The 12,508-nt window shown below is 33.8% G+C and overlaps 1 protein-coding gene across 1 annotated transcript in view; it reads left to right on the top strand.

Moving 5' to 3' along the window:
* Nucleotides 1–4,456: 4,456 nt before the first annotated feature.
* LOC150105692 (cilia- and flagella-associated protein 97-like) overlaps nt 4,457–12,508 on the top strand; it is a 31,396-nt gene continuing 23,344 nt past the window's right edge. Inside the window, exon 1 of the mRNA XM_090394531.1 lies at nt 4,457–5,611. Coding sequence (XP_090250657.1) covers nt 4,886–5,611 — 726 coding nt within the window. The 5' untranslated portion in view covers nt 4,457–4,885. The remainder of the gene's footprint in view (nt 5,612–12,508) is intronic.

Genomic DNA, 12,508 nt, shown 5'->3' with positions numbered 1-12,508 from the left:
TTTTTGTTCGTTTGTTTCATAGCATATCGGACCAATCCCCTCACTCCATGCAACTTAGCAAACTATTAATAATAATAATAATAATAATAATAATAATAATAATAAACATACAGGCAAGCGGGTTTTTACGTCCCGTAAACTCAAGAAAATCGACCGTAGAACCCACATTATTTCACACATTAAATACGAGTGTTAAGATTAGGGACCACGAGATGGCGACGCTTGTTCACGACACCGTCTCTCTTCACTGAGTGCCGCTTAATTAGTGATTGCCTTGGGCCAGCTATCTCTGATTGGGTACAAGTGGAGATTGAACTGCCCACTCAGTCTCCAAAAGTTAGAGCTAAAACGGCCTCGCCTACTCCCTATATACGGGAATAAAAAGGCGTTAACTGATTTTTTTGACGAGATTTCGTATATTTTTTGTAATTTTATTATTTTCTCGCAATTAATCGCGTAATTTTGACATATCCAGATAAATTGATTTTTGCAATTTTACTAATTACTGAGTAGCTTAGTGGAGATGACATGTAATAACAGCGCTAAATCGCCCGAAGAGGGAGCGTCGTAAGTTTGATTCTAATCGCCGACTAGAGGACTTTTACTAAGCCTTTTTCGAACGGTTTTCGAGTTAGTCAATCTCTGGCATGGGCAAGCTGGTTTTTCCTTCCGTAAACCAAGAAAATAGACTGTAGAACCCACACTATTTTCAGACAGTAAACATAGTGTCAGCATTAGGGACCACGAGATGGCATCATTTGTGAATCGCCTTTCTTCACCGACACCATGTATAATTTGAGTCAGCTAACTCTGATTGGCCACCGGTGAAGGTTGAACCTTTCCCCCCCACCTCAGTCTCCTAAAGTTCGATCGGGCAAAAACGGCCTCACCTACTCCCGATATGGGAATAAAAGGCGTTAGCTGATTTTTTTTTTTTTTTTACTAATTACTGTGACTACAATGTGTAGCTGTCACACATTCACACATGATAGACTATAAAGCCTACAGCACATCAATGTTGTATGCAGACATTAAGAGATCAAGAGTAATGTAATCAGTTCATTTTCTAAGTTTTGGAGGTTGTAGTTTTTTGGAAAAGCTTTGTGGGAAAAACTATTCCACAGATTAGAGGTAGATAGGACCAAGAAGAACTGAGTATTAATTTTAAAAAAAATTTCAGTGAGCTGATAATTCAACAGTAAAAGGGTATACTATCGTTTTGGCAGTTGTTCTTATTTTATAGACTTTGCATAAATGAAAGATATATGGGCACCACTTCTGCTGAAGAATTACTATAACAATTCTAAAAGTGTGGGCCTCGAGAGAAAGTCATTAGTAAATACATTATTTCTTATCTTAGTTTCTAAATTTTTAGTTATAGTTTAAATAAGATATATTAAAATCCTATTCATTTAAACAAGTTCTTTGACATAAGTCGTCCCTGATTAGGAAACACGAAGATGGTGGCACTTGTCATCCTCCTCTCTTCCCCTGATGCTGTGTGTATTTACTGATAGTAGTGGGCGCAGCGGTGACCACCACTACTTTCTAGTACTTTCGTTCTAGATCTAGTACTTTTTATACATTTTTAGTTTTCTAGTACGTTCACCAGTAGATCTAGTACTGTCTTCCTTCCAAATAATACTAATAATACCGATAACATGAAAGTTAGACATATGAGTTTAATGTTTTTCTCTTCTCCCATCTCCCCATATGTCTTGACATCAGCATGATTTCTCTTTTATTCTTCCCCCTCTCACTGTTCACTAACTTTCTCTTCCTCCTCCCCCGATCCCATACTCACACAATCCGACTGGTATTAGCCAATGAAAATGTTTTCTTCGCTATTCAAACACTTCTCGCTTGTTATATGAAGCCAAGTCCAAGTGTTTTTATTTATTTTATTAACAAAACCTTGTTCAGTTCTTCATCAAAAATATTATCATTTAGATTTTCCTTTTAAACATAGACAAGTGACAAGAAAAACTTTCTAAATTTAAAATTGATTCTAAATCTAAGGAAAAAAAGTGTAGCTCATCCATTAGTAAAGTACATAAACGAGCCATTGAAAGTGAAGATCTCAATGCCCACCCTTCCAACTCACAAGAAACCACTTCTGACACAGGTAATTCTGATAAAAGAGAAAGTGATGCTAGTTATGATTCAAATTCAGATTCAGGTTTACAAGGTTCTTCTAAAAAGATGAAAAAAATGATATAAAAATGCTTTGGCTGTTTGATTCACTCAATGAAATCTCAAAAAATTATCTTGATAAATGCACTTCTTTTGACAAAAGAAAAATTGCAAATTAATTAGCTACAAATTTTACTCTTTCTGAAGAGCTAATTAATTTAGCAAAATCTGCTAAAAATAATGAATAAATACTTCCAGTGTTTTTCTTGTGAGTGGGAACCCCTGTATATTAAATAAATTAATTAAATTAAGTAAATAGCATATTAAATAACTAAAAATTTAATGCGACATTATTTTAAACACTAAAATGAGACCAAAATTATATGGTAAATTAATACACATATTAATTGCTAGAGTTACAATTGCGACTTCTGTTATGATGATTGACAACTGCAGCTCTTGGACTCATAGATGACTACAGTGAGGTGAGTTTTGAGTTTTTTTCTTTTCATATTTGTCGTACATGTGTTAATTTACTGTTTTTACATTGAGTTCATCTATGATAATAAGGTAGTAATATCATAAAATGTCCTAAATAGAGTGAAACGAAAGCAAATAAAAATTACAATTTTTTTATTTTTTTTTTCAGATTTAGTACCTTTTTCCTGCATAAGTTGGCACGAATTTATTTTGCTGGGTTGGGCGTGCTATCTGTGATTGGCTACCAGTGTAGTTTGAACTTCCCATCAGCCTCCGAAAGTTAAGGCTGAAACCGCTCGCTTATTCCCAATATGGAAATAAATGACGTTAGATGAGTTATTTATTTTATTTTTTTTTATTTACACGAGTCGTTTAATATCAGTATAATATAATATAATAATAATATGCATAATATTTTGCCACATTCTGTATATCTCAACACCCCATCATATCCTGAAATTTTCAAATGAAAATATTAAGGTTGTGTATGTCATGCTAACTACTGTACAATTTTGCACTTTAAAATGTGAGTTGTCCATAATGTGAATGTTATCATTCACAGGACAAAGCGCAAAATTGAAATTTGCAGAAACGGCAAGAGATTAGCAGGGCTGAGAAGAGAAGAAGCATGTGGTCTGAAGCAATAATAATGACCGAGAGAACAAACGAGAAAAACCAAGTTAAGGAGAAAAGACTGATTGATCAGGGTAGTACTTAAGGAAAGTGACAAAATCGTATTTACCTGATGCTGATTCATGATATTAGTCAAGTCATTCGTATGCAAAGAGATAAGGCGAAATAACTACTTGTCACAGTTGGCACAAATGATTTGATGAGAAACTTGTGAATCACTATAAGCAGACTAAAAATGTAAAATCTAAGAGTACTAATCACAGATAATTATATTTGTGTACCTGCAAAAATTAAATGGATATAACTAAATCACCTACTAGTTTCCGATGACATTATTCTTTTAGGAGCTCTGTCGAATTTCAACAAATGATCAATGAATTGAATGCAGAAAGTAAAAAGAAAGGATTAATATAAACAAAGAAAAAACAAAAAGAATTGTATAATAAACTTATCACCAAAAAGCCAGTACATATACATAAGGAAATTTATACAGTAACCTCTTGTGTTTACCTAGGACAAATATTTACAGTAGACGGAGGTTGTGAAGAAATTATACGTAGAATTCAAATTGGTTGGATGCTTTTGGAAAACATCATGAAACACTCAAAGAAGACTTCCCAATCTGTCTTAAAAGAAAAATATTCAAATGTTGTATACTTCCTGTCATAACGTATGAAAGTGAAAAATCGACCAACAAGTTGAGGACTGAGAGAGAAAAATGAAAAGATTATTACTGGGTATTGTCATTCGACATAGAAAGTGCAATACGTAAGGTCCGAGCTCAGACTAGGGTGAGAGACATTTTAACAGCCATTAAAAGATCCAAATGGCAATTAGCAGGTTATATTTCAATAAGTAACACTCAAAATGGACAACGATGATATCTGAATATATCCCAGAGATGGAAAGAGAGCTGCAGGAAGATTATAGACTGTGGAAGTATGAAATTAAAGAGATGGCTGAAATTCAGTAGCATAGATAAGCTCAAGATAGGACTGAATTGAGGTCTTTTGGGGAGGCCTTCCTGCAGAGGACAGAAAATGGCTGATTATGATTATTCATTTTGCAAAATCTAATGTGTTTGCATTTGTAATACATGTCGCGCAGCATACGAGCCAATTCGTATTACTGGAGTTTAGCATATTAAACTTTAATTTCGTAGAGGTCGCTAGATGTGGTTTGTTATTAGCGTAGTATGTCGTATTAGTTATGTTTCGAAAGACGTATTCTAGAAATTTCTTATTGACGTTAATATTTTATTGAATATTAGTTTTCTTTTGGCATCTTGGAAAGCTAGTGTTATGATTCTTAAACATTAAGTTCGAGAATATGGAAGTAAATAGCTGTGTAACAACTGATACGGTTGGTTTTATGTACAGTGTATGTCTGTGATAATTTCCAAGAAAACACCGGTCCAAATATATACGTATATATTTGGATATGAAGTGACCACTTTATTTAACCATTTATATTTTCGCTTAGTTAGTGTTGTATCACTGTACAAATTTTAATATGTATTTATCTAAAACTACTTAAGCTTAAAGAATAAGCAGTGCACGACTAGGCGGATGTGTTGGGCGAAATGATGTCAAAATACTGAACGGAAACTTAATTTCATCTTGCTCTACGCACAGTAGGGATGGATGTTGTGAACAATGGCATGAGTTTTCATTCGAAAGATGAGGATACCTCTGAATGTAATTCCAGTGTAATAAATGAACAGAATGTGGCTGGAGGAGTCGAAAAAGGAGATGATAACAGTTGTGGAGATTCCTTATCATCCAGTGTGTCAATGACTGATTCTGATGCGCTAACTTCAGATAATTCATTAGATGAACTGTCAGAATCGGAATCTATTACAGATGTTACACCATTACATTCCCCTTATTGCTGTGATAGTCCTTTACCACAAGGACATTGTGCAGATTGTAAGGCAACATGTTCCAGTCAGGTACCAATGACAGTTGGCTATAGTGAAACACAGAAAAATCATTCAGATTGTATTGGAAGAATGGAGGATGTATCATTTTCAGACACAAATTCACCTCAAACGGCAGAAGGCAATCAAGTAGGTATCAATGTTCTGGTAGAAGCAGTGAAACGATTAGAAGTTCAAAAGGAACAAACTGCAACAGAAAGACATTGCCCAACACCCCCATCATCGAAAGGCAAGAGAAAGAATATGTCATTCTCAAATGATGACGTTCGTAAAATTGATCAAGAAAACCAACGCCTTTTGAAAAAAATTGTTTCACAGCAAAACCGGTTAAAACCTAAATATCCCTTACAGTCTCAGTTTGGACATATGCCATCATCAGCTATAAACAGACAAAGACAACAAAGACAAATAGATATTGATAACATGGTAAGCACTTAAGTGTGCAAGCTATTTTGTTATGGATCAAAATGAATGACACCTTAGTTTGAAATAAACAAAATATTAAAAATTAAGTATTAATATACTAAATTATTAATAATATATTAATGTTAAGATATTAAAAACTTGGCAAGCATAAGTCAATGAATATAATAAATAGTCAAGCATTTTCAATGGTTGCATGTACATATATATATATATATACATACATAGTATAATTGATGTTGATCTATATAAAAGTGCTTTCTATTTTCTGCATGTAAATATTAATTTCTATTACCAAAAGAAGTTGGTAATAGTATAATTGATGTTGATCTATATAAAAGTGCTTTCTATTTTCTGCATGTAAATATTAATTTCTATTACCAAAAGAAGTTGGTAATAGTATAATTGATGTTGATCTATATAAAAGTGCTTTCTATTTTCTGCATGTAAATATTAATTTCTATTACCAAAAGAAGTTGGTAATAGTATAATTGATGTTGATCTATATAAAAGTACTTTCTATTTTATGCATGTAAAGATTAATTTCTATGACCAAAAGAAGTTGGTCAACTGCATTCATAGCCAGAATAGATTTTTCTGTTTCAAGAGGATTAGCTGTGAAAGGAAGGTGTTATGAAAAAGCATGAATTATGAATGGGAAATATGTACAGTCAAAATATGTGTGATATGAACTAATGTTTATAAGAGGTTGCTATTTAATTAAAATATTAGTTATATTGGATACTGATTTAACCTAGAAATATTAAATAACTATAGAATTAAAGGCTTGCAACTTTATGATTATGATTTTTTGATTGTTTAACATGGTATTTTGATTTTGAAATATTTATCATTTGGTTGTTTCAATTTAATGTTATTAACATTAAACATTTCATGTTTCAGTTCAGTAGCACTAGAATGTTATCTGTGTGCTTTATAATTGGGGAAGAGAAGCTATCACCTGCATTGACTGTCTCTTGATGAATATTGATACTCAATGCAGGTGATAGCTTCTCTTCCCCAATTATAATTGAGGAAGCAGAAATTTGAGGTTCAGTTAGAAACAGAACATCGGGTTTGGATGACAGAAAGTGATGATGCACGTCATTTAAGTTATTGTTGATGTCACGGATGTTGGTAAAATGAATATGAAAGGCTTTTTTTAGAATTTTGTCAGGAAGTTTATTTTTTAGTTTAACTGCAGAGACATATTCAAGTGTAGTTTCATATTTAATTTTCAAAAAGTGAAGAGAAAACTTGAGTAAAATGTAGTCATTTGAACATGTCACCCATACAGGGAGCATCCAGTCTCCAAACCACAACATGACCTCAACAGTGCCGTATATAGTGATGTACTTTCTTTTAAAGACTTTACAAAACTACTCCTTTGTGATGGGTATTTTGAAAGCTTCTAAACTATATAGAAAAACACTAGTTTGTTTCAGAACATTTAAAATAAAGTCCTGTCTTTATTTTTTTTTAAAAAAAAAGGTCCTTGCTCATTCTTCCTCTGCTTTGGGTAACTTCTGAGTTCCTCCAGCAATTCCATATATCAGTTTTTGAGTTATCATTCACCTCCAGTCCTTAATAGCACAATTGCATCATATCTGTAACCTGTCTCCAATCCCCCCCCCCCCCGTTTCTTCCATCTGCACTCTCCTTTTTTCCTGAATATGACTGCCTGCTCACTTGAATAAATTCCAGATCTGTCTCAGTGTAGAGTACTGTCCTTACATTTCCAATGAAGCACCACAAACTGTCATAAAGCTTCTTGATTCTGTTCACAATGTACAAGTTATCTATTGGTGATATCCCTACTCCTTGCTGACCTAATTTTCTGTCACACAGTATATAACAAGCCAATCCTATCTTATGCTTTTTCAATGGGTACTTCCATTGATGTGTTTCTGGTGCATTTAAAGAACAACTGTGCATTTTGGTTGGAAAGATTTGGTTTTGGATTGTGTTACAAAACACATGCATTTAATGATAATTTGCAAAGGTCATTTCCAAAGTGCTACACTGTAATCATGTTGTTAAATCAAACAACATTTATTTTATTTAACAAAATATATTTATAGTCCTTCAATGTAAACTACATTTCACCTTATTACTGCTGTCCACTATTTGGACAGCAGTAATAAAATGAGATTCTTTTTATTCTGAGTTGAACTTAAGGAAATTGAAGTCTGGGGGAGGCTCATGGCAGGATGGTATTTGGGGTGGAGGGCAAAGAATCATTTTCTCCTTCTTTTTTAATACAATGAAATACTGCACATGAAATATGTGATATTGCACTGTCATGCAATTAAAGATGCCAAGAAATTACATTCTTAGTTTAATCCTTTATTCAAGTGTAAGCAAACAAAGTTTGTGTGAAGTAACTTCACAACTGGGCAACTCATATATAGAGGCTAATGACTTCACATCACTTGCCTTAGTATCTCATAATGCAAAGCACATATCCTTACAGAATGTATAATGCTATGCATTATGGGAAGAGTCACAACCCGACCGGTTTCAACCTTTCTTGAGGTCTCATAAGCGGGAGCCAGACCCAGAAGTGATAGCAAGATTAAAGTAATGCAGAAGTCATATTTCTTGGCATCTTTAATTTATAGTATAATCAAGTGGAAAAATTTTCAACATTCCAACCTGAATTACATTCTTCTTCCAATTTGAAGCCTTATTTTGTGGATCAAGAACACCAAAATGAAGATGGAAAATGTGACATTGTTCCTCTGTCTATTCACGTGTGTGTGTGTGCAGAGAGAGAGAACTTTAGAAATAATTGCATATGTATATCATTAAGTTCTTCATATTCTGCAACTTTTAATCGAATTGATATTTAAAAAGAGAGGCAGGGAGAGCAAATACTTTAAACACAAATTTGAAAGAGAGGGAGAGAGATTTGCAAATTAAGTAAGAATGACAGTATTAGATTTGGATTATACACTTTGTTTTAAATTGGGAGTGAAAAGGTATTGTTGTAATTTCTTCTTCAATACGATAAGCTAACCCCCCCCTCCTTTTTTAAACCATGACTTGACACAAAATATAGTTACTTCACTAGAGAATGCAAGACGTGTACTATCAGAATTGTGGATAGGAATTGAAATTAGTGATAGGAGATCATTTAGATGTTGAAGACAAAAGATAGGCAAAAGTAAGATCCGGAATACTCCAGTATTCACAAAGAAATGTGATGTCATCCATCACAATACATGGTGAAACATGGTAGATAGAAAACTGGCTATTCATAAAATGATATGGATCATAAAATTATAAAATGCTACTTTGCTAAGTAAACCTCTATACCAAATGAATGAAATGTCTTAAAAATATGAATGGTTGCTGCATAAGTTTCTCCAAATAAATTTAGTTTAATCCTTTATCCAAGTGTGAGCAAACAAAGTTTGCGCCTGAAAATATCTTCAGGACTGGGGTAAGGTAGTACAACACCAGGCAACTCCTAGCAAAGGTGGACCAAGCTAACATCACTCCTATCTCAGTATCTCCTATAATGCAAAACACATCTCCTTGCGGATATGTATAATGTTATGCATTAAGGGAAGGGCCACTAGTCCTGAAGATATTTTCAGGCGTAAACTTTATTTGCTCACACTTGGATAAAGGATTAAACTAAATTTATTATAGTCTAACCAAGTGAAAAATAAACTTTGAACATCTTTCTCTAAATCCAGAGTAATTTAATAAAAAGATGGCACACCTTTTGGCAACTCCTATAGGTAAAGATGACCTCACCATTGCTTCTGCCTGGTATCTCCACTTCTGGGCCTGGCTCCCACTGAAGAGACCTCAATAAAGGTCGAAACTAGTCTGGGTAATGGCCCTTCCCTTAATGCATAACATACATATCCTCAAGGAGATGTGTTTTGCATTATGGGAGATACTGAGATAGGAGTGATGTTAGCCTGGTTCACCTTTGCTACGAGTTACCCGGTGTTATACTACCTTACCCCAGTCCTGAAGATATTTTCAGGTGCAAACTTTGTTTGCTCACACTTGGATAAAGGATTAAACTAAATTTATTATAGTCTAACCAAGTAAAAATAAACTTTCAAGTTTCTCCAAATTTTTCCATGACTTGTCCAAAGGTGGATAGTGTTGGCTAGCAGAACTTCTGTGGGTTGAGCTTAACGGAATTAATTTTGGTGATCAACAATTAGTTAGTATTACTTCCTTGAGGCCCTGTGCTCCCAATGGAGTGAAGAGGAATAAGTATTACTTCCAAGCTTCCATGGAGTCCGAAGACTCATTCTTGGAGGCCTAACATTCACAGACTACAATAATTATCATACTTTGATTTGAATCAGTATTAGAGCACTTGTCACCCACTCTGATAATGCATCCTACTCATTCACCACCTGCTAAGCAAAAAAAATTTTTTTTACCTCTTTATCCATGTGACCCATGTACAGTTTTTTAGGGATGACCTCTTATTCTTGCATAATCCATTATCCTATGCAATAATTCCTCTGTATCTATTTGGCAGACATCTCTCATCAGCTTACATGTCTCAGTCATGTTACTCCTCCTCCTGTCTGCCAAGCTATGAAGACCACTCCCTCAATTTCTCCTCATACTCAATATTCCAGTCTTAGTTATTTGCCTCTGTACTCAGATTTGTGCACAGAAGTCCAAATGAGATCTAATTAACATCGTGTAGAGTGGAACTATCACTTCCTTATCCGTACATGTCGGCATTCTTTGTATTATAGCAATGATTTTTTGGGTAACCCTTACAACTTTCACAGTATGTCCAACCCCCCTGAACTTTATTTCAGGTGGACACATTGCAGTGTGTCCACTAAGATGCCCAGATCCCTTGCTTTCTCCACCTCTTGAAGCAAAGTTCCTCCCTTGTGGTAAACCTCATTTCATCTTCTCAGGCCAAAGTTCATAAGTTTACACTTAGCAACATTGAAATGACATTCCTCCATTCATCTCAAAGCATCAGCCTATTCAAATCCTCGTGTTGACAACAGTACATCAGAACTTCCTGACATCGCTCTTCCTAATTTAGCATTGTCAGCAAACAACTGAATATCTCCTTTCACACCATGAAGTATGTCATTGATATATAAGTTAAAAAACAGTGGTGCCAGAGCAGAACCACATGGCACTCCACTTGTCACCTTCCTTTTTTTGAGACACTGCACCTCCATACACAACTCATTTGTTCTTATCAGTAAACTGTTCCGTTCAGTGAAGCTACCAAATGACTGTCCATCCCGATCCTGCTCAATTTCAACAGTAGTTCATCATGTAGTACCTGATGAAATGCTTTAGCAAAATCCAAATAAATCACTGTATAAGTATCTCCACTGGAGATGAGAAGGGAAAAAGGAGATTTAATGATTTTCTTAAAAGATTCCAATTGAAATCTAGTATAGCTATTTAATTATAATTCTTCAATTACAAAAGTACTACAATACTTGATCGGTAACAGACAGTAACCAGAACCAATTAAAATATTTCCTCTCATTCAGTACATTTAATTCCAAAATTATGCTTACCATATTGTAAATTTGAAATGCATTTAACCAACTTCTTAAGTTGCTTCCTCTCAACACTTTTTAAATATTTTCTTTACATGACTGAGTTTAAAAATGATGAACTGCAACTGCTGCTGTTTTTGTTGATCTGCAAAAGGTGACCACAGTGTAATTGTCACCTGGTAACTCCTTCATTACTTAATCCTTTGTCACCAAGCACTCCTTTTATGTAATTTTCTTGTCTGTTTTTGCATGGTTTCATACCTTCTTTCCTTTCATATATTACCCTGTAAAACCCTCAGTAACAATTAGGTAAGCAATATTACAGTCCCCCTTTAACCTAAAATGTTCACTTATTCTTATAGAATACATTGTTTAGATGATAATGAAAAATTATATGTGCATGAATAAATAAGATTTATTTTATTGGAGACTTATGTTTAGAAAACCTAGCTTAAGAAAAGTAAACAAAACTGGGGAGGGGGATAGAAGTTTTGTTTGTAGTTGAATTTTGATGGAGATGCAATTTTTGAATGCCGGATAGAGAATGAGGTTAGCAGTTTTTACTTTTTTTTTCTGTATGTTGCTTCCCTCTGCTCACATATGAAGGAAGGATAGAATATATGTCCATTTAGTAGTGTTATGTTTGTGTGTTTTTTGTTTCTTCCTATAGCTCATTTTTTGTTAAAAGGTGACTTTTTCAAAGTTACTGCAAAGTATATGCCTTCTAAATTGATCACCCCCTCTTTCAGTAGAAAAGTATACATTGTTATTTTCCTATGGTAAAAATAACTTTTTTTTTTTTTTAATCCTAATTAGTTTGGTTAAATATGTTCTGAGTGCTTAATTTTTTTTTTGGATTTTAGGAGAGAATTTAATGGTTTCTTAAAAGATAAATGAAAACTAGTATGACTGTTTATTAAAACTCCAAACACAAAAGGATTACATCCAAAAATACTTTTGCATACACTACTACTAAACATGTAACAAGAAAAGTTAAAATGTTTTACATTATTTTTAATTTCAAAATTGTGAAAATTACAATAAACTGTTCATATGTACTTGTGCATGGAAAAAGAAAAACACTTGAAGCATCCTTGATAAGTTGCAAAAGCCCTCTGTAATCTGTGTTTAATTTCTTTAAACACATCATTGAAAAAATCATTTACTTCCTCTCTTCTGCAAATGAACATGTTGTTTGAAAGTTACATGCTTTAAGTTTGCTGACTCACTGAAAAGGTTTTGGAAATAGGTATGATAATAAATAGTTAAAATATTTTATCATTTTATATAATTTTTAAAAACATGAAAATTACACCATTGGTAAACTGTACATTTATATGTGCCTGAGAAAAGAAAGGTACTTGAAGCACACAGGACA

Source organism: Typopeltis vanoorti, chromosome 6 (assembly GCF_054136105.1).
Source record: "Typopeltis vanoorti isolate ZY-2024b chromosome 6, IOZ_Tvanoo_1.0, whole genome shotgun sequence".
Taxonomy (NCBI): domain Eukaryota; kingdom Metazoa; phylum Arthropoda; class Arachnida; order Uropygi; family Thelyphonidae; genus Typopeltis; species Typopeltis vanoorti.
Note: the sequence above shows the minus strand (reverse complement) of the source record. Positions and strands in the feature narration are given on the sequence as shown.